At 46.8% G+C, this 19,205-nt stretch overlaps 2 protein-coding genes across 4 annotated transcripts in view; one reads left to right on the top strand and one right to left on the bottom strand.

The window, feature by feature from the left end:
• Positions 1-19,205, bottom strand: part of MTOR (mechanistic target of rapamycin kinase) — a 124,111-nt gene that overhangs the window by 58,671 nt on the left and 46,235 nt on the right. For all 3 annotated transcript variants that reach the window (XM_028108223.1, XM_028108225.1, XM_028108224.2), the window contains 3 exons: positions 16,741-16,883; positions 14,194-14,356; positions 13,917-14,062 (listed from right to left, as the gene is read on the bottom strand). In XM_028108223.1, coding sequence (XP_027964024.1) covers positions 13,917-14,062; positions 14,194-14,356; positions 16,741-16,883 — 452 coding nt within the window. The remainder of the gene's footprint in view (positions 1-13,916; positions 14,063-14,193; positions 14,357-16,740; positions 16,884-19,205) is intronic.
• Positions 1,028-5,981, top strand: ANGPTL7 (angiopoietin like 7). The gene is made up of 5 exons (XM_028108226.2): positions 1,028-1,397; positions 3,817-3,917; positions 4,517-4,711; positions 5,370-5,568; positions 5,812-5,981. Exons 1-5 carry the CDS (start codon positions 1,028-1,030, stop codon positions 5,979-5,981), a joined length of 1,035 nt encoding a protein of 344 aa, XP_027964027.1.

The raw sequence follows: 19,205 nt of genomic DNA, 5'->3' as shown, positions 1-19,205 counted from the left end.
GAAGCGTGTATGACCATCCCAGAGCCATGTCCGTCACTCCTGAGTTTTTGTCCCTGCTGTCTTCCCTGGCACCTCCTTGTCAAATGCCAAGTGTGAGAAGCTAATGCTGGCCCACTTGTTGATGGAGAAAGTACGTACAAAGGAAGACGACTGAGCAAATCCTGTGGATACAAACTACAAAGTCTTTTTCTGCTTCCTAAGAGGCTGTGTCTATTTCTAGAGTTCTTCTAAGTTGGATATTTTCAAATGTGACACACTGTTAGATCTAGGTGGAATAAGGGTTTTGTAAAACACTGAATGATGATCAGAGAAAGGAATAACCAGCCTTGTTAAAAGCACACTCAGCAGGATGCCAAAATATACCAGATCCTCATACAAACAGCGTGGATTACATTAACAGGCCTCCCTGGGTGAGCGGGAAGTCTTATTCCCAACTCTCTCTGCCTACCTTAGACTCACCCCATGGTTATGTAACCTTTAGAATGGAATTTGGAAATTCTTCTGACCCTGCCCTGCTTGCTGATAGAGCTGAGCCAGTGGCTGGCAGGGGCATAATCTAATAGGCGAAATTGGAAACACACAAAGTCACAGTCCTCTTGTCTCAGCCCAGAGACTATGCAGGCAAGGAAAGAAAGACTCGCCCCTGTCTTCCTCCTCCCCTCTGGCCTAAGTTTACGCTGACTTCACCCAACAGGCACCTGACCCTCCCAGATGAGCTGGGAGGGGCTAAAGCACCATGCACGTCCACAGTGGGGGTGGAGGTGCAGGCAGCAGATAATATTTAAGATGCTGAGTCTGTAGAGTGTTCAGGGAAAGAAAGGAAAGGTATAGGGAGCCCAATTCATTTGCACTTTTAAACTCAAGCTTTGACAAAGGCTAAGAAAGAGCAAGGGAAGAGAAAGCAAGAGCGTGGTTAGTCCATCCAGGGAGAAAGTGCACACTGGTAATTTGCTCAGCTTTGCAGACCTCAGCTGGGCATATCCAGATCCCCAAAAGGAAGATCATTCCTCACCCAGGCCCAAGAAAGATGCTGAAAAAGACTCTCCCAGGGGTGACCTGGCTCTGCATTTTCATCATGGCCTTTGTCAGCCCCCCAGCGTGGCCACAGAAGCCCCCGAAACGCAAAACACCCGTGCAGCTCCAAGTGGCCACCTGCTGTGAGGAGGCGAAGGAGTTCAAGGCCCAGATCACCAATCTAAGCAGCCTGCTGAGTGAACTGAGCCAGAAGCAGGAGAGGGACTGGGTCAGCGTGGTCATGCAGGTGATGGAGCTGGAGAGCAGCACCAAGCGCATGGAGTCACGGCTCACAGACGCGGAGAGCAAGTACTCGGAAATGAACAACCAGATTGACATTATGCAGCTGCAGGCGGCCCAGACTGTCACCCAGACCTCGGCAGGTAAGGAGAACATGTTCATCTACTACTCATCATCTTCTTGCTCAAACGGCCGAGTGTCTCTGTCTGTAGCATGATTTCTACATATCTTGGCCATCAGATCGGTGACAGGGGGTTCTTTGGGGTATATTTTCTTGGGTATGTGCCACCGGCTCTAATGTTCTGTACATTTCTATAAATTTACCCAGTGCCTGCACCATCTCTTTATTCACAATATGTTTCAGCATATGAAAAGTATGAATTACCATCCCGGAGTGCAGAGAGACAACGTGGTTTGCCCAGAGTCACATCGAAAATCTTAGAAACAGGGTTCAAGTCTCCCCGATTGGTCAACTTCCTTAGCCAGAGCTGACAGGCTGTACCCTCAGTCCCAAGGAAACAGGAATGAACACCAAAACTGTAACATCTGTTGTTCTAGAAGCCAAATTCTGTCATGTCCCAAAGATTTAGTTGTATAAGCATTAATGGATTTCGTGTCTTGTTTGCAAACTTGACTCTTCCCACTGGCTCAGAATTAGGTGTGGATGTTGCCTAGAGCCAGATGAAGGATTCCTTTGTGTTCAGGAAAGGACAGGCTCCTCGAGGTTCCCTGCTTCTGAGATTTCTATTTCTTCCCATGATCTCAAATAAAATCCTCCCATTATAGGAAAGAAGAAAATGCAATGTTGAGATCTGGATTTTTAGTGACCCCAAAATAAGATACATTTAATGTTTTCTAAAATAATTTTCAGTTTCTAGGTACATTGGCTTAGACTGGCCAAGGTCAATTTACTGTTCAGAGAGAAGAGATTTGGGTTTCTGAAATCATCAGGAAATTATTACTTGTAAGGAGAATATCCTATATCTATGTCACTTATTGCTGATATAAAAATTTTTGGTCACATCATAGACCAAGTCAAGGCACAACAGACTAAATCACTGGTTACTCTCAGTTCAAATGAAGAAAAAGCCTCAACATGAAATTAAGTTTCGACATCCCATTGTTAATAAACCACCATGTATAAATCACTTTCTAAGCATGTACTTCCTGCCCCTCAGTGTGGGACTAGAATAGAAAGGTATCCTTAGGACATTTTCCAGATAAGTGGGTTCTGATCTGGCCTGTGAAATGAAACCAGACCCACAGGAGAGCAGGCCAGCTGGGAACCTGCCCCTGCCACCACCCAACACCCCCCCCCCCCGCGCCCCGGCTCCTCCAGTTGGGATTTGCTCCCCTCCCAGCAGGGAGTTTCTTGGGGGGTCAAACAAAGGCAGCTCTCCTGCTGTGCCTCTTCCTCTTCTTGCCCAGGATATCGTTCCTCATTTTTCTTCTCTATTACCAGGTGCTGGGTCACCTTCATACTGTGTTAGTAGACAGGCCAGCGGAGAAAGCAGTAAGTTGATGCTTTCATCGCTACAGAAAATGAAGGGGTTGATGGCGAAGGCACGTGCCTCCCCACCCCCTCCTGCAAGACGCTCTGCCTGGGATGGTTCTTGGCAGAAGTGCCGCCATCGGTGTGTTCTTCTTAAAGGCCCAGTGCAGGGGCCACCAAGGAAAGAATCCCAGACACAGAGGGTAGGAAGCCTCTCCTGGATAGCAAGGGTTCCCGCTCTTTGAATCCTATCAGGAAAGGCGGTTTCTTCCATGGTGCTCTTTGACATTTGCAACATGGAGACCAAATCTGGCATAAGGCAGTAGCCCCCAGGCAGCCAAGGAAGCACTTAAATCAGTCTGTCCAATGCTCTCGTTTGCTTGTTTTAATAATGCTGCCAGGGGAAGGCCTCTAAGCCTTCCTCAGGGTGTGTGCATTTCCATTTGAGAATTGAGCAGTGTTAGATGAAAGAGGGGGGGGAATAAGATGTGAAATCTATCTCCCTTCATTAGGGTCCTAGTAGGTAATCTAGATAAAAATAGCTAATTCTCATAGGTAAAAATAGCCATTACCTCTGAAAAACCACCACCAACCATCACACAAACCAAGCAACCAGGCCAACAACCAAAGCAGACCCTACTCATGACTTATGTGGTAAGAGAGGCTAGCTGTCCCAGAAGCTGAATTTATTAAACAGGAGCATCTGTTATGTAGCCATCACACATTGGAATGTTTCCAGAATTCATGGCCTAGAACCTCAGCAGGATAATCGATTTCAGAGTTAACCTAAAACCACCTGTTTGATTATCCTCCTGATGCTATCCAGGTGAAGGGCTTCCCTACCCCTCGGCCCCCCAACCAGTGAAGCCAAAATACACCCCCTTTTGGTCTCCCAATGCCTACACCTCTCTAAAATCCAGACACGGCCTAGTAATGAACACTCATGTGAATGTCGTGGTAGAAATGAAGTCTCAGTTTTGAAACTCTCAACTGAGCTGCAGTACGGATGTCCACCTGCCATGGAGCCTCCGGGTTTGGATGCTCACCCCTGTGGTTTGCTCCTGTTGTAGATGCCATCTATGACTGCTCGTCCCTCTACCAGAAGAACTACCGCATCTCTGGAGTGTACAAGTTGCCTCCTGATGACTTTCTGGGCAGCCCCGAGCTGGAGGTGAGGTCAGCAGAGCCCACTGCCCAGGTGCTCCCATCTGTCCTCCGCCCCCTCAAAGGGCTGGGGGCAATGGGGCTTGTCACAGTAGAAGCAAAGGGAAACTCAAGACAGAGAATCAAACATACCAAATACCAGAGAGCTAGCCACACACTCAATTTGGGGGGGAACCTCCCCAGGCATCTGTTTTGTCCCTTCAAATCATTATCAACCAAACACCAAATCTTCTAACATAGATTAGGTAATTCTATAATCTCTACCCAACTAGTTGACATCTCTTGCCACGAGCTAGAGCAGTTAGTTATTCTTTGGGGAAGGAGAAAAGAGAGAACATGTTGAGAGCATATGTGGATTTTCTTCTCTTCCGACAAGATGTGCACTTGCCCCCATCCTCAATTTTGACAATTCTTCCCCAGCAAACCACCACCTCGCTCCTGCCGGCCAACATGGCCAAACAGTGGCTGTAGTGAGCCAGCATGACTATGGATGTGCACACATCCATTGGCTCTGCGGAAATGGGCGGAAGGTGGTGCAGCTCGCTGCCCTTACACTCCTCTGCCCGCCTCTGTGGGTCCCTGACCAGAGCATCCTCTCTGCCGCAGGTGTTCTGTGACATGGAGACGTCAGGCGGCGGCTGGACCACCATTCAGAGACGAAAGAGTGGCCTTGTTTCCTTCTACCGGGACTGGAAGCAGTACAAGCTGGGCTTTGGCAGCATCCGTGGGGACTTCTGGCTGGGAAATGAGCACATCCACCGGCTGTCCAGACGGCCAACCCGGCTACGTGTGGAGATGGAGGTGAGCACGAGGCCTCGGACTGGAGCAGGCTGCCATACACAACTGTGCACAACTCTGGGGGTGCCCTTCCCATTCTTGTCCACTATAGGCTTGTGTATTTATTATGATGGTTTTCCTGCAGATTGCAGTACAGTTGAGGGAGACGAGATTTTTTCCTGTTTTTGTTTTTTTTCCACAAAAGCAAGACTGCAGATACACAAGAAGAGGCTGGACTCGGGCCAGAGCAGAGGAATCCCCAGTCAGTGGGGCTGAAATGCGGCGATGTCTGCTCTGGCCTGGGGCACGAGCTCCTGTGTATGCAAACCGTGAGGGCCGTGAGTGGCCTTGGAGCGCTGCTTTCCTCTCAAGCCACTCTACGACATCTCCGAGGGGGATAGAGCCAAACACACACCTACACCTTCCAGGCAGGGCCGGGAAGGGCTACAGAAAGAGAGGCTGGTCCAGGCCAGCTGGGGACTCAGGAGAGACGTGTGGCCCAGTACCCTTGTCCTGACTCCCAGCTTAGTGCGGCCCCCTAAAGGCAAACACGCAGGAAAGTCTTGCTCGGTCCGCAGTGGGAACCGGATGCGCGGCTGCGAGCAGAGAGGGGAGAGTGGCAGCACGGGCTGAAACGAGGGCCCGCCGCAGCTCCCCTAAGGCTCGGCGTCCTCCCTGACAGGACTGGGAGGGCAGCGTGCGCTACGCGGAGTACAGCCACTTCGTCCTGGGCAACGAACTGAACAGCTACCGCCTCTTCCTGGGGAACTACAGCGGCAACGTGGGAAACGACGCCCTGGTCTACCACAACAACACGGCCTTCAGCACCAAGGACAAGGACAATGACAACTGCTTAGACAAGTGTGCACAACTCCGCAAAGGTGAGACTGGTGGGGAGGGGGAGGCCGGTGGGGGCGGGAGAGGGGGCAGTCCCGCATGAGAAGAACGGATTTAGAGCCGCAGAGCTGGTATTGTGGCTTTGGTACTCTTTTTGGGGACACGGGTTCTAACTGCTTAGCCGCTGTTCCAAAAGCAGCTTCACCAACCCTGCTGTCCGGTCTGGCAGCTATTTCCAAGGGGAGGACGAGCTCGGCGTCCCAGCCCCGGTCTGTTTCTCGTGCCAGGTGGCTACTGGTACAACTGCTGCACAGACTCCAACCTCAACGGAGTGTACTACCGCCTCGGGGAGCACAACAAGCACCTGGATGGCATTACCTGGTACGGGTGGCACGGGTCTGGCTACTCCCTCAAACGGGTGGAGATGAAAATCCGCCCAGAAGACTTCCAGCCCTAAGAGGAGGCCTGCTGCGGGGCAGGGGTGGGAAAATGGGGACAAATGGAAGCTGGGTGAGGGCGGGGGAAGGGCAGGAAGAGGGGAGAGAAAGGTAGGGATGGAAAGACGGAAAATGGCCTACCATCACCAATGAGAGAGTCAGGAGCATAATCAAATTTAACTACAAGGGTGTCACCTAAATGGGATGAATTATTTGAACACAATGGGTTATCACACATACTTCTCAGGGGGCTGGCCCAAGGGGGCTCTCTCTCTGTCTGTGATCCCTGACAGACACTAAAATCTCCTTTCCATTTGATTTTTTCTGTGAAAGAAAAGTAATTATGACATCACTTTACCTATTCAGTTGAAGGCCTAGGTGTATGAGGGCAGAAAACAGATTCCTCACCTAAAAAAGAACCCTGTAATTTTGATCGTCAAGGAGGGGTCTTGGGTGTTAGAGAAAGGCATGGAGGAGAGTTTTGACTTTTCAAATCTGATGAAATTACCTTTGGTCTACACATTTTTTTTTTTTAAGACAGAAATTGTTCCACTGGTGGTGGGCTGAGCCAGGCTGGACTTGCTCAGAGGGATCTCTGGGGACCCAGGCCTGGTGGCAGGCCTTTAGCAACTCCCTGCTCTGCCTCTATCAGGGTGAAATGCTGAAAGGCAGAAGTGGGTCTAAGGGTGGCTGGGGAGTTCCAGCAGGAGGTGGGGAGAAGTCCCTCGGGGATGCTTGCACAAAACTGCCTTAAAATGGTCAGTCAATACAGATATATCTATTTTTATTTTTTACTTTGTAAGAAAAGGGCTCGAAGAGCTTTCTCTTTTAACTTGTCTATAAAAAGTGGCTGCAAAATGAAGGTAAATGACACTATGGTTAATAATTCATGCTGTATATAAGTACTTTGCTTTGTAAAAATAAAATACTGTAGTATGTTGTAAACATCTGGAGTTTCTTTTTCCTTCTACAATAAATTCTTTTGAAACTCGTTGGTTTTTTAAATTATTGCCATTATCATTTAGAGCAAGGTAAAAAGCTTCAGTGAAAAACCAGAGGGTGAGCAGTGAGAAAGAGACTCTGATTTTGTTGCAGTCTTTAGGGAAAGCAAGGGAGGAGCAGCCGGAAGCCAAAGAGTGAGAAGGTGGGGGACAAAAAGGGCAGCAGCCACTGGGAGAGGTCAGTTCTATCCCAACGGAGCCCAGTGCCACCACATGGCTTCAAAATACTTCGCAAGCCAACCCTCTTCCTTTCTACTTGAGCAAACTAACACATAGAGAGGGAGCATATCTTTAGCCATAACAGATGCCAAATAATTCTGAGTGTGAGGAAGTCATTTTTATATGACTCTCAATACAAAGACCCATTCCCTTGACCCAGTCAGTGTGAGGTAAGCCATTATTTTTATTCAGTGTTTCCTATTGCACCTACAGTCCCTGGATTGCCGGGAACCTATTTAACCTTAAAAACAAGAACTCAGGGATTTTCAAAGGAATAGAGTGAGCAGAGAAGTGCACTGAAGCAGGGCATCCCACAGGACAGGCATTCACACAGAAACTTCCTGAAGCAGGCGGGGAGTCTGAGATGGCCAGAAACCAGCACACTACTGCCTGGAAAGGGAGCATGAAAAGATCAGGGTGTTAAGAGGAGAAGAAGAGCACAAACGCCTCTGGAAGAAGTAGCTAATAATCCTCTCTCTCTCTCTCATCTCCTCTAACCCCACAACTAAAAAACACCTAAAGCTCTAGGCACCAAAGGTAACAATAAACAATTGGGACTGCCTCAAACTAAAAAGCTTCTGCACAGCAAACAATCAATATATTGAAAAGGCAACCTAAGAATGGGAGAAAAGATTTGCTATCTATAACCCCTCGTAAGGAGTTAATATTCAAAATATATAAAGGATTCATACAACTCAATAGCAAAAAAAAAAAAGTCCAATTAAAAAAATGGGCAAAGGACCCGAATAGACATCTTCCAAAAAAGACATTCTTGGAATGGCCACCAGATACATGAAAATGTGCTCAGCATCACTCATCATCAGGGAAATGCGAATCAAAACCCCCAATGAAATTATCTTCTCACACCTGGTACAATGGCTGTTATCAAAAAGGCAAGAGACAGCAAGTATTGGCGAGGATGTGGAGAACAGGGAACCCTTGTCATTGTTGGTGGGAATGTAGATGGGTACAGCCGCTATGGAAAAGTCTGGTGGTTCTTCAAAAAAATTAGAAATAAAACTCCCATATGATCCAGCAATTCCACTTCTGGGTATATATCCAAACAAAAAGAAATCAGTATCTTGAAGAGCTATACGCACTCCCATGTTCATTGCATCATTATTCACAAGAGCCAAGACATGGAAACAACCTAAGTGTCCAGTGACAGATGAGTGGATAAAGAAAATGTCACACACACAAAAAGGAACATTATTTAGCCATAAAAAAGAAGGAAATGCTGCAATTTGTGACGACATGGACAAATCTGAAGGCATTACACTAAGTGAAATAAGAGAGAAAAAGAAAAATACTGTATGGTATCACTTACATGTGGAATCGTAAAAAAAAACCCCAAACAACCACCCGATTTCATAGAAACAGAGTAAAACCATGGTAGCCAGGGGATACAGAGAGATGGGGAAACGGGGAGGCAGGGGCTGAAGGGCACACACTTTCAGTTGTAAGAGGAGCAGGTTCTGAGGATCTAATATACAGCACAGTGACTATAGTTAGAAGACACTGTCGTGTATTTGAAAGTTGCTAGAGTAGGTCTTAGGCGTCCTCATCACACACACACAAAGGTTAACAATGTGAGGTGATGAATGTGTTAATGATCTTGAGCTTGATAGTCATTCCATAACGTGTAACAAGGCATCATGCTGTACATTTTAAATATACACAATTATATTTGTTAATTATTCCTCAATAAAGTTGGGGGGCCAAGGCATCTAAACTTTACTAATCAAAACCTATAGCTGCTGAAATTTACTCATATTTTTACATTTACACAATTGAGTAAACAGAGGATAAGCTTTCTGAGACAGTGTTAATGTTGAGGGAAAAAACGTTACCATAAACCCCACCCCCCAAAACTGAGCCTCTAAGTCGGCATCTGTGGCTCCCTTCACCCTTCTAGGAACACCTTGTCAGAGGGAGCAGCCGAGGGAAAGGGGAGAGCAGTTGTTAAAGAACAGGACACCCCCAGCCACGTAAGCTACAGTGTGCGGATTCTGAGCAGAACCAGTACTTCTCAAGCACCTCTTCTGGTGCAGCTGCAGCTGGGCACCGAGGACTCAGAGATGACCTTGGCACAATCTCTGACCTTAAAGAGGGCAGAACCACCAGGAACCAAAGGAGAGCTCAGGGTCACCCCTGAAAGTAAAGAACGTTTTGTTTCATCCTCTACGATGTGAGAGAGAAGAAGGTATGAGAGCTGCATGTCCACCTCGTAAGCACTGGCCTCCGTTTTTAATTTTCATTCTGCTGACCTCAATCAGAACATTTTTCAAAAATGGGATTACTTGTCAGGGGCTGGGCAGTGAAAGCACCCAGCTTTGATGAGACCCTTTCTTCTACTTAAAGTGAGAAATAAAGAAAAGCAAGTACAATGGACCGAATGTGTGTGTCCCCCGCAAATTCCTACACGGAGGCCAATCCCCAATTTGACAGTATTTGGAAGCGGGGCCTTTGGGAGGTGATTTGGGTCATGAGGGTAGGGTGGCTCACAGATGGAATTGGGGCCCTGATGAGCTGGACCCCAGAGAGCTGTGCTCTGCTTTCTACCATGTGGGGACTCAGTGAGAGGGTGGTAGTGTGGCAACCTGGAAGAGGGTGCTCGCCAGCACCCAACCGTGCTGGTCCCTGACCATGGACTTTCTAGCCCCCAGAACTGTGAGAAATGAATGCTGAAGCCCCCTGGTCCGTGGTATTTTGTTAGAGCGGTCCGAACAGACTAACGCAGAGAACTGGTACTGAGATGCGGGGTGGCTCTGGAACTGGGTGACGGGCAGAGGCTGGGAGAGTTCTGAGGTGCACACTCGAGAACGCCCAGAGTGCCGCGAATGGACTCTCATAGGCACATGCTGGTGAGAGCTCAGAAAGAAAAAGAGAGCTAGGGAAAGAGCCTCTGTCTTCTGAGGGAACACCTATGTAATCGTGAACAGAAAGGTAGCAGAAATATGGATGGTACAGGCCATTCTGATGAGTTCTCAGACAGAAATGAGGAACGGTTAGCGGATAATAGAGAAATGGCAACTCCTGTTATAAACTGGCAGACAATCTGAATTGTGATTGTGTTCCAGTGTTTTGTGGAAGGTAGAACTTGCGAGCAGTGACTCTGGATATTAGCTGAGGAGATTGCTAAGCAAAGTGCTGAGGGGCGGCTTGGTTCCTCCTGACTGCTTAGAGTAAAATGAGAGAAGAGAGAAACGACATGAACGTGGATTAAGGAAAAAGGAGCCAGAACTTAAAGATCCGGGAAATTTTCAGCCAACCCATACTGTAAGAAATGAGCATGTGTGTTTGGAAGAGAACACGGAGGGTATGGCCACATGAGGCTTTGCTAAGGGGATTAGTGTGGTGTGAACCACGGACCACATCAGCTACTCCAGCAGGAAAACCACAAAACAAAATAAAAGGAAAGAGACAGGAAGGAATGAAGGAAGACTATCAAACATCTTGGGTTTTACAGGACAGAACTACGGAGCTCTTTGGCTGTGAACATGCAATATTCTTCAAGACGAGAAAAGAATGATCCCAAGGTGGTCCAGAGATCATCATGGCTGCCTGCTTGTTTTCAAAAAGGAGGACAATTGCCTTGCTTTTAACAGGCCTGGTGGACTCTGCCCCAGTGGGTCCAGAAGGCAGACTGTCCCCCAGAGGGCTTGGAAGGCAGAGGACCCAGCCAAAACGGATTACTCCCAAGCCTGGAGATTTCATGAAGTTTGCCTTGCTTGGTTTTAGACTTGCTTGGGATCTGTCACCCTTTCCTTCTTCCCGTTCTTTTAGAATGGGGATGTCTCTCCTGTTACTGCCCCAACAGTGTATTCTGGAAGCATGTAACTTGTTTTCACAGGTTCGCAGTTGGAGACAAATTTTGCCTCAGGATGAATTATACCTAGGGTCTCATCCCTATCCCTGATTTAGATGATGTTTACATGAGACTTTAGAGCTGATCCTGGAATGGGTTAAGACTTCAGGGCGGTTGAAGTGATGGAATGAATGTATTTCGCATTTGAGAAGGACATGCATTTTGGGGGGCCAGGGGAGGAATGCTGTGGACTGGATGTTTATATCCCCCAGAATTCCTATGTTGAAGCCTAAACCCCATGTGACAGTATTTGGAAGTGGGATCTTTGGGAGGTGATTAGGCCACAACGGTAGAGGCCTCATGAACGGGATCAGAGCCCTCATTAAAAAGAGCCCAAAGAGCTCGTTCTCTGCTTACCATCATCTGAGTACACAGACAGAAGCTGTCCGCTGGGCAGCCTGTAAGAGGGTGCTCACCACAACTCAACCATGCCGGCACCCTGATCCTGGGCTTCCCAGCTTCTAGAACTGTGAGAAGTGTTTGTTGTATAAGCCCCCCAGGTTATGGTAATTTGTTACAGTAGCCTGAATGGTCTAAGTCAGCAGGCCACCAGCCCTTACCCTAATGCTACAAGCTAACCAAGTAAAAGCCAGATGTGTGTGTATGCATGTATGTGTTTACAAAGAATTCAATACCCATTTATATATATAAGTTTTGAGGAGATGTGAGTAGTTTATACTGTTTCAGTGTTAGTCTGGTTTGGGAATTACATTTGTCCTGGAGCAGACAGATAAAAACGTCAATAGGTAGGGAGGGAATGACACAGATTGATCCAGTAGCAAGAGAACAGAACTGTCAGCATAGCACAGCTTTTTAAAACAAAAACCAAAAGTAAGAAATAGCTTTGCAAAGACATTTTTGTGACCTGATTATTTAACCTGATTATTTCAAAGAGAATTTGAGGCAGCTAACTCAAATGTATAAACCAGAATAAACTTTAAAAAAGTGGACAGTGAAGGGAAAGCAAGAGTAGGAAAGACAAAATAGAGCTGGAAGGGGGGGAGGGCAGCAGACAAAAGAGGTCAGGGGGCTATAGTCCATTAGAAGTGGGCCAAGACTGAGCTGTGAGCTTCCCGGTGGCCACTGTGAGGAAGGGAGCTCAATCTATCACCAAAAAGCAATGCCTCCAACATGGGACCCAAGTGGTAACTCAGGGACATACGACCCCCCCAATGGTGACCCCTGGGGAGGAGTTTCCACAAGGCCCATGCAGAGGACTGGGGTAGTACTGAGCACACATTCTCTAAGAGCAGCTTTGTCTAAGGCTGTTTCTTAAAACTTTCTGCAGTGACAATGATGGCAGGACATTGCCATGGTGCTTAGGAAAAGCAGTTTCACAAAAGCCAGTGGGAAAAGCCGCAAATGGAGAAAGCAACACAATGGGAAGATGGGAAGACAAGTGAAGTGGGCAGAACTGCAAGCTGAGCTCAATCAGGCTGGGACAGAACCACACGGCTCAGAGCCCTGGCTTTGCCTGGGAGCACAGGCTTCTACTGGTTTGTGCTTAAAGTCAAGATCAATCTGCAAGGAATTCTGAGGATGTATTTTCAGTTATATTGGCTTAAGAGGTTAATGGCCTTCTCAAACATTCTTCCAGGGCTCTGACTGTATCTTCCTATTGCAAATCTGTATACACATTAATGCTTCTGTGATTGTCTCAAATATGGGGAAAGCCCTGGGGTGGGACAAGGGGGCTTTCAGAGAGGTGTCAAACCGAAAAAGGTCAGCAAGGAAATTAACATGCAAAACTAGTTATATGACACTGAAATGATTATATTCCTCTGCCAGATCGTCTGTCAATTATCAAGGAAGATGGTGTTACCTAAGCCAGGGATGGGAGGAAGAAATGCAGGTTTTCACATCTGCTGTCCCTAATTAGAAACGGAAACCTACTCCATAGGATGGCATGTTTATAACTGTTTGTATGTGGCATTTTAGAAATCAACAGTCTCCAAGCTTACTTTATTTGGACAAAAACATGATTCTATTTCTATCTTCTTGGTCACTTTTTAAAGTGTTTAAAGGAACACTTTTTAGCATTTACTCAAAAGCAGAGCTGGCAGAGAAGCTGGCTATGTGATGATTCTCTCAAATGGAAGAAGCGCCATACACAGCAGACTGTTTCAGCCACAAAGGAGGTACTTATTAGCTGGGTGATTTTCCCCTCGACTATCTGTAGTGAAATAATCAACCATGTTAGCATTTACATGAAGATAATTAGATCCCAGAGTTAATATTCTCTGATAGTCAGTAGGGGAAGCAAACAGTTCTCTGGGAGCTGGAGCTAACATTTGAGGCTGCTTCTAATTTCGTAACAGCAGAAAATTGATTAAACAACCTATTTTTTCCATACCCAGAAGACTCAAAATCATCTTAGGAGAGGAGAGAACACAGTCAAAGCCAGGGAAAAGATCGCTGAATCTCAGACTTCGCTCTTCCTGCTACACCCGCAGAACTCCAGAGGATGACGACTCAGGCAATAAAACCCCAGTGGCCTCTGAGGCACCACAACCAGTATGTCCTACTCTGACCTGACAGCGCGATCGAACCCGGGCGTTAACATCTATCGCTCCCAGGCTGCTGCTGCCTCAGAACAGCTTCGGGGCTGATGCCACCGGGACAAGCCAGCACAGGTGGGAAAACAACGGGAGCCTGTGTGCTGGGGGTCAACAGAAATGCCAATTACGGCTCCAAGAGTGGGGAGAGCCATCTGCAACCGCATCTCATTTAAACGTGTTGGCCGGGACCCGACGGCAGATTTCACAGAGCAGACGCCTCCACGTGACTCCAGTGATTTGGCAGCAGGCAGTGGGGGGAGAGAGGTCATTTCAGATGAAGGCAGCAATTAAAAAGGGTTTAGAGCCTACCTGATGAGAGACTCTAGGATGGCGGGGGTGGGACCTTTCTGGAACTCCAGTTCTTTGTAGTGTAGTGCTTTGGCGTATGCTCGGCACTTGGCAGCCCTCTCACCCAGCAGGACAATGCCATTGTCATCTCTCAATGGCAGGGGGCCCTAGGGCAGAGCAGAACCCACAGCATAGGAAAACAGCGGCCAAGCATGAACGGGAGTAGGCTGCCTGGGTGCTTCTCCCCTCCCACCTGTTTCCTGTCAGGCCCCATCTGGACAACGGGGCAAAGTCTCACCTTGTCACTGTGTTCCATGAATTCAGCCAAGTTTAAGAGGGTCTGCGTGACTTCGGCGATGTCCTGCGAGGTGAGGGCCAACTCGATGCTTCTGATGAGTTCATCCTGCTGGTCTTCATTCAGTTCAGACCAGCAGGACACAAATGCAGCATTAAAAAGATCCCTGAAGGCAGAGAGCAATGGGAAAAGATGTTGGAAATGCTCTCGTGCCTCCACCTGGTGCCACAAAGTCACTTATCAATCTACTCCTGGCATCACTAATTTTGCTCATACAGACCAGTGCTGTCCAACAGAATTTGCTGGAAATGGTCTCTCTTTCCTATCCAATACGGTAGCCACTGAGTACTTGAACCATGCTAAGTGTGACCGAGGAATGGAATTTTAAGTTTTATTTAACTGTAATTACCTCAATGCAACCACGCATGGCTAGTGACTACTGATTTTACAGCGCGGGTATAGACACTGTGCTACATGGGAAGCCATGTGAGGGTGTGGGGGGGAGAAAGAAGAGCAGAGCTAAATAACCTGTCTCCACAGGCATATTTCTTGGCACTTTTTCCATCTTTTCTCTTCACGGGAGGAATGAACACAAAGGGGACTTCTAACACAGAAGCTGGCATGAACAGATTCAGAATAGAATAATCTTCAAAGGATTCTTGGGATGCTTCTCAGGCGAGACTGGAAGAGGCAAAGGCAGCGCCCGTGACTGCTTTTCAAAATACAACCAGAACCCCTAGTTGAATGGTCTTAAACACAACAACCCAACTTAAGAAACTAGAAGCATTAGAAGATAGAAACCCAATCCATAAATTCTCAAAAGGCCCTCCAAGCCTATGTAACTGCTGGAGACCTGGAACCAGAGGTGCCATTTCTAAGATTACTACAACTATTTTAAATCATTAAAGCAACACACGGACTGGTATATTTGCTGTGCCCGATATCTGAACTTTAATCCCATCCCCTCTTTTATGGTGAATGTTGGGGGAAGGGGTTGGAAACTATAAGATATGCTTATAATGTATGGGTTGAGCATTTGATGCCTCTACACATACTTTCTATCACATATGAAAAAGGTTAGGTCAGACCAACGTACATAATTTTGGAATCTGCTGGAAAACACAAAATTTGAAATGTAAAGGATAACATGAAGACCAAAAGAAGTCCTGTGTAAATTAAAAAATACACTCTCTGACCTACATCCAAGGCCACCCTGGATCCCAAACGAGCACACTTGGCACCACGGGGATAAACACATAGGTGTATGTCTATCACAAGTCTCTTGGATGACATTGTGCTCAGAAGTGACTTGGAGCAGAAGAGAGGTGTACTACGTCAGCTGAGCATATGAAATCTGCACACTGTGGAGTCGGGGGAATCCTAGGAACTATTTTTAAAGCATAAAAAAAATACGATTTTATGCTTCATTATAAATAATAATCATCCATTGTAGGCAAATTTGGAAAATGGGAAAAAGAATAACAAAGAAAATAACTACTCCGTAGACCTTCCAACTTAAACACTGCTCTATTACTTCCTAGTCTTTTTCTATGTATATGTGTTTTTAACAGTTGAAATCACACAATTCCATAGTTTTGCATCCCATTTCATTCATTTACATTATACTGTAAACCTTCTATATACAAAGATTATAAATCAAATCTTTAAAGGCTTCTTAAGATTTATTATTTAAAATAGTATTATTTTATGGCAAATTCTATTTCCTGGAGATGGCCGCAACAATATCTCCTGTTCCACATGCTCTTCTAGAGTCTTCCTATCAAGAGATGGCATCCATATCACCTTCCCTTGAATCTGAGTGGGTTTCTGTGCCTGCCTTGAACAACAGAGTGTGGGAGAAGTGATACTGTGTGACTTCCAAGGCCAGCTCATACAAATTCCATGTACTTCTGCCTCGTTCCCTTGGGGACATTCACTCTTGCAAACCTGCCAGTATTCTGCGAGGAAGCCCAAGCACCCCACAGAACAACCCACATGGAGAGGAACCAAGACCCCTAGCCAGGGCAGTTCCCATTTGAAAGCCCCAACCTGCCAGACATGTGAATGAGCCACGCTGAAAGTGGGTCCTCCAGCCCCTGGACAAACACCCCCACTGACACTGACGCAGAGACGAGCTGTCCCCACAGGTCATGTCCAAACTGCAGATTTATGAGCAAAACAAATGACTGTTGTTGTTTAGGACCAGTAAGTTTGGGGGGTATCTGTAATTCAGCAGTAAATAATTAGAGTTCATTATTATTGGAAAGCAGTTATATAAAACCATTACATAGTTCTTTCCAGAGCTCTAAATGATTGTAATTAAAATTTTGGACCCAAATCTAAGGAAAGGTCTGCTAGCAAGGTTAAGATGGGTGCTTTTCCTATAATATGAGCTTGTTCAACCTGCCTTTTCTTTTTTTTTCTCTTCCACAAGTTGGCAAAATTAAAAATACTAGCCCTTTTTCCAAGTAGCGCCGATAAGACAGAATTCTCACATACTGTCTTCTCTGTGCTGACCCTCTTGACCCCATGCTGAAGCGGGGGACGTACCTGGCCATCGGGTTGTAGGCCTGAGCCAGGGCCCAGCACGAGCGCAGGGAAGGCGACGAAGAGTCCTTCAGGAGCTCCAGACTCAGCCGTCTCAGCCACTCCAACCAGTCATCTTTGGAGACCCTTCTGGCAGCTCCCCAAGCCTGTAATCCCCCAGGTGACAGTGGAAAACCATCAGCTTTCAGGGCCAACTGTAAGGAGCCCTCATCTATTTAATGATTATTCTGTCTTTGATTTATAAAATCATACCTCTCGTGACAAAATTCCCTCAGAGCACGAATACAAAAGAATAATATTTAATTAGAAGCCATAAAACAAAAGCAGCAACCTCTGGAATTGAGCATGATATAGAAAAAGACTGGTTTACAAATCATTTGTGCTGGACTCAGCAAAACAGAAAGCTCTACAGACCCAGAATGGATGGGCCCGACACTCGCAGGGTGCCTTCAACAAAGCCTAATGGCCCCTGCAGCGTGTGACTGGCCCTGGGCGCTCTGCATTAGGATACTGGCTCATTCAACAGCAAAGGCTCACACAGGGAGAGGAAAAATGGTCAGGTTCACAGCACCATGAATCACATTACACTCAGGCGAGCCAGAGCCCAGAGCACAGAGCACACGGCACTGGGGTGGAATGAGACAAAAGGAGTTGAACAGATTTAATTTTTACTTTCTGATTTATCCCCTCCAACATTCCTCAAAACTCTGAGCATTCCAGGCATCAAGAGTTTCGGCCAGGGGAAGCTGAGGGAGGTGGATGGGAAGACCCAGGCTCTGGAGACGGGCAGGACGGTGTCATGGCCCTAGCTGCACTCTGGAGCTCGGTGGCCTGAGTTCAAATGACTCTTATCTAACTCACTGGCTGTCTGACCTTGGGCAAGTCACTTCTCTTCTCTTGGGCCTGTTTCCTCACTTGTAAAATGAGGATAATAGTTCTACCTCCTAGGGTGTTTTCAGGATTAATTAACTTAATATGTGTCACAGATTTATACCAGTGGTTGGCACAAAGTTAGTGCTCCTGGGAGTGCCTATTTCTGTGAAGTCAGGAATATCAGTTGGAATCCTGGCTCCACTGCTCGGCAGCTGGAGCACTCTGGGCAAATTACTTGTAGGTTGCATCTGAGCCTCAGTCTTCTGCATCAAGGGGTAAAATATCTAAAGAGCCCAGCTGGAAGAGATGAGCAAAAAAAGGTTGCTCTTAACAAAACATCATCTCTTTGAGCTAGCCTAGCCCTAACTTTTTAAAATATATTCTTTGTCTTTCTAAAGATTTTATTTATTTATTTGACAGAGGGAGACACAACGAGAGAAGGAACATAAGCAAGGGGGAGGGGGAGAGGGAGAAGCAGGCTCCCCGCTGAGCAGGGAGCCCGATGCAGGGCTCGATCCCAGGACCCTGGGATCATGACCTGAGCCAAAGGCAGATGCTTAACGACTGACCACCCAGGCAACCCTTAAAATATATTCTTAAAAGATTTTACCAGCAGAACAGACATGTGTACTCCCTAAACTAGGGAAACTGAGTAAGTTAGAGCAGAGGTTCCCCAGGGAAGTGGTCCAGGGAGTGGAAGAGATCCCCGTGTGCTACACCACCTAACCATCAACGACTCAACCCCTCACTTTCCCGGGATAAACTGGAGATCTACTGTGGCTTCTGATGAGTTACAAATGAGTGATACCATATAAAGTACTGTTTTATGTCAGAAACTGAAATAGAGACATTAAGGGACAAACTGAAAAATTATGTGCATAATTCTGACGATACAATGGGCCAGTAGGAAGAGTGACACTAGTTACTTGACTTTTAAAGTTTGTTCTGTTGAACAAAATGGAAACAACAAGTCCTTTTCTATGCAGAGGCCTCTGGCTTCCTCCCTACACAAAGGGTCTCCGGATAGCTGCTCTGTAACGCACGGCACTTCAAAAGTTGAACATACACAAGGGAGGATCAAGAACGTCTTTTCCCTCTAGTGATGTGAGGCTGAGCCTGGGTAAGGCGGAGGCAGTTCAGCAAGTGGTTGAGAGACTGGGCTCTGCAGTCACGCTACCTTGGTCAAACCCTGGCTCCACCATTTACTCGTTGACTTTGGGCAAATCACTCAACCTTTCAGGGCCTCAACATCCATATCTCTGCAAATTGCCCACAGTAACGACAGCACCTAACTCACAGGGTGAAGGGTCAATGAGTCAATATCCGTAATGTGCTCACATCAGTGCCTGACACACGGAAAGCACTCCACACACGTTGGCAGTTGTCAGCGCTATTACTGTCACCGTTTGAGAAATGGTAGCAAAGAAGTCTCTGGAAACCTTAGCTTCATGGACAACTGCACGGTCTATCAAATAGGCTAAGTCCTCCATGTGGCCCTTCCTTGCTGTTCTTTCATTTAAAACCTAATCCACGCTCGCTTCTCTGGGTTCTGTGGTAACTGTGTCAACACGAACCAGTCGCCTTCCGCCACCAGC

This window comes from Eumetopias jubatus, unplaced genomic scaffold, assembly GCF_037043125.1.
Source record: "Eumetopias jubatus isolate StellerSeaLion01/CBP00866 unplaced genomic scaffold, mEumJub1_p1.0 scaffold_4, whole genome shotgun sequence".
In the NCBI taxonomy this organism is placed as follows: domain Eukaryota; kingdom Metazoa; phylum Chordata; class Mammalia; order Carnivora; family Otariidae; genus Eumetopias; species Eumetopias jubatus.
Note: the sequence above shows the minus strand (reverse complement) of the source record. Positions and strands in the feature narration are given on the sequence as shown.

Bases quoted from the DNA above. Each gene is read 5' to 3' on its own strand.
- ANGPTL7 (XM_028108226.2), top strand. From the start codon at position 1,028: ATGCTGAAAAAGACTCTCCCAGGGGTGACCTGGCTCTGCATTTTCATC. The intron at 1,398-3,816 runs GTAAGGAGAACA...CTCCTGTTGTAG, and splicing joins TGTCACCCAGACCTCGGCAG to ATGCCATCTATGACTGCTCG. The intron at 4,712-5,369 runs GTGAGCACGAGG...CCTCCCTGACAG, and splicing joins GGCTACGTGTGGAGATGGAG to GACTGGGAGGGCAGCGTGCG.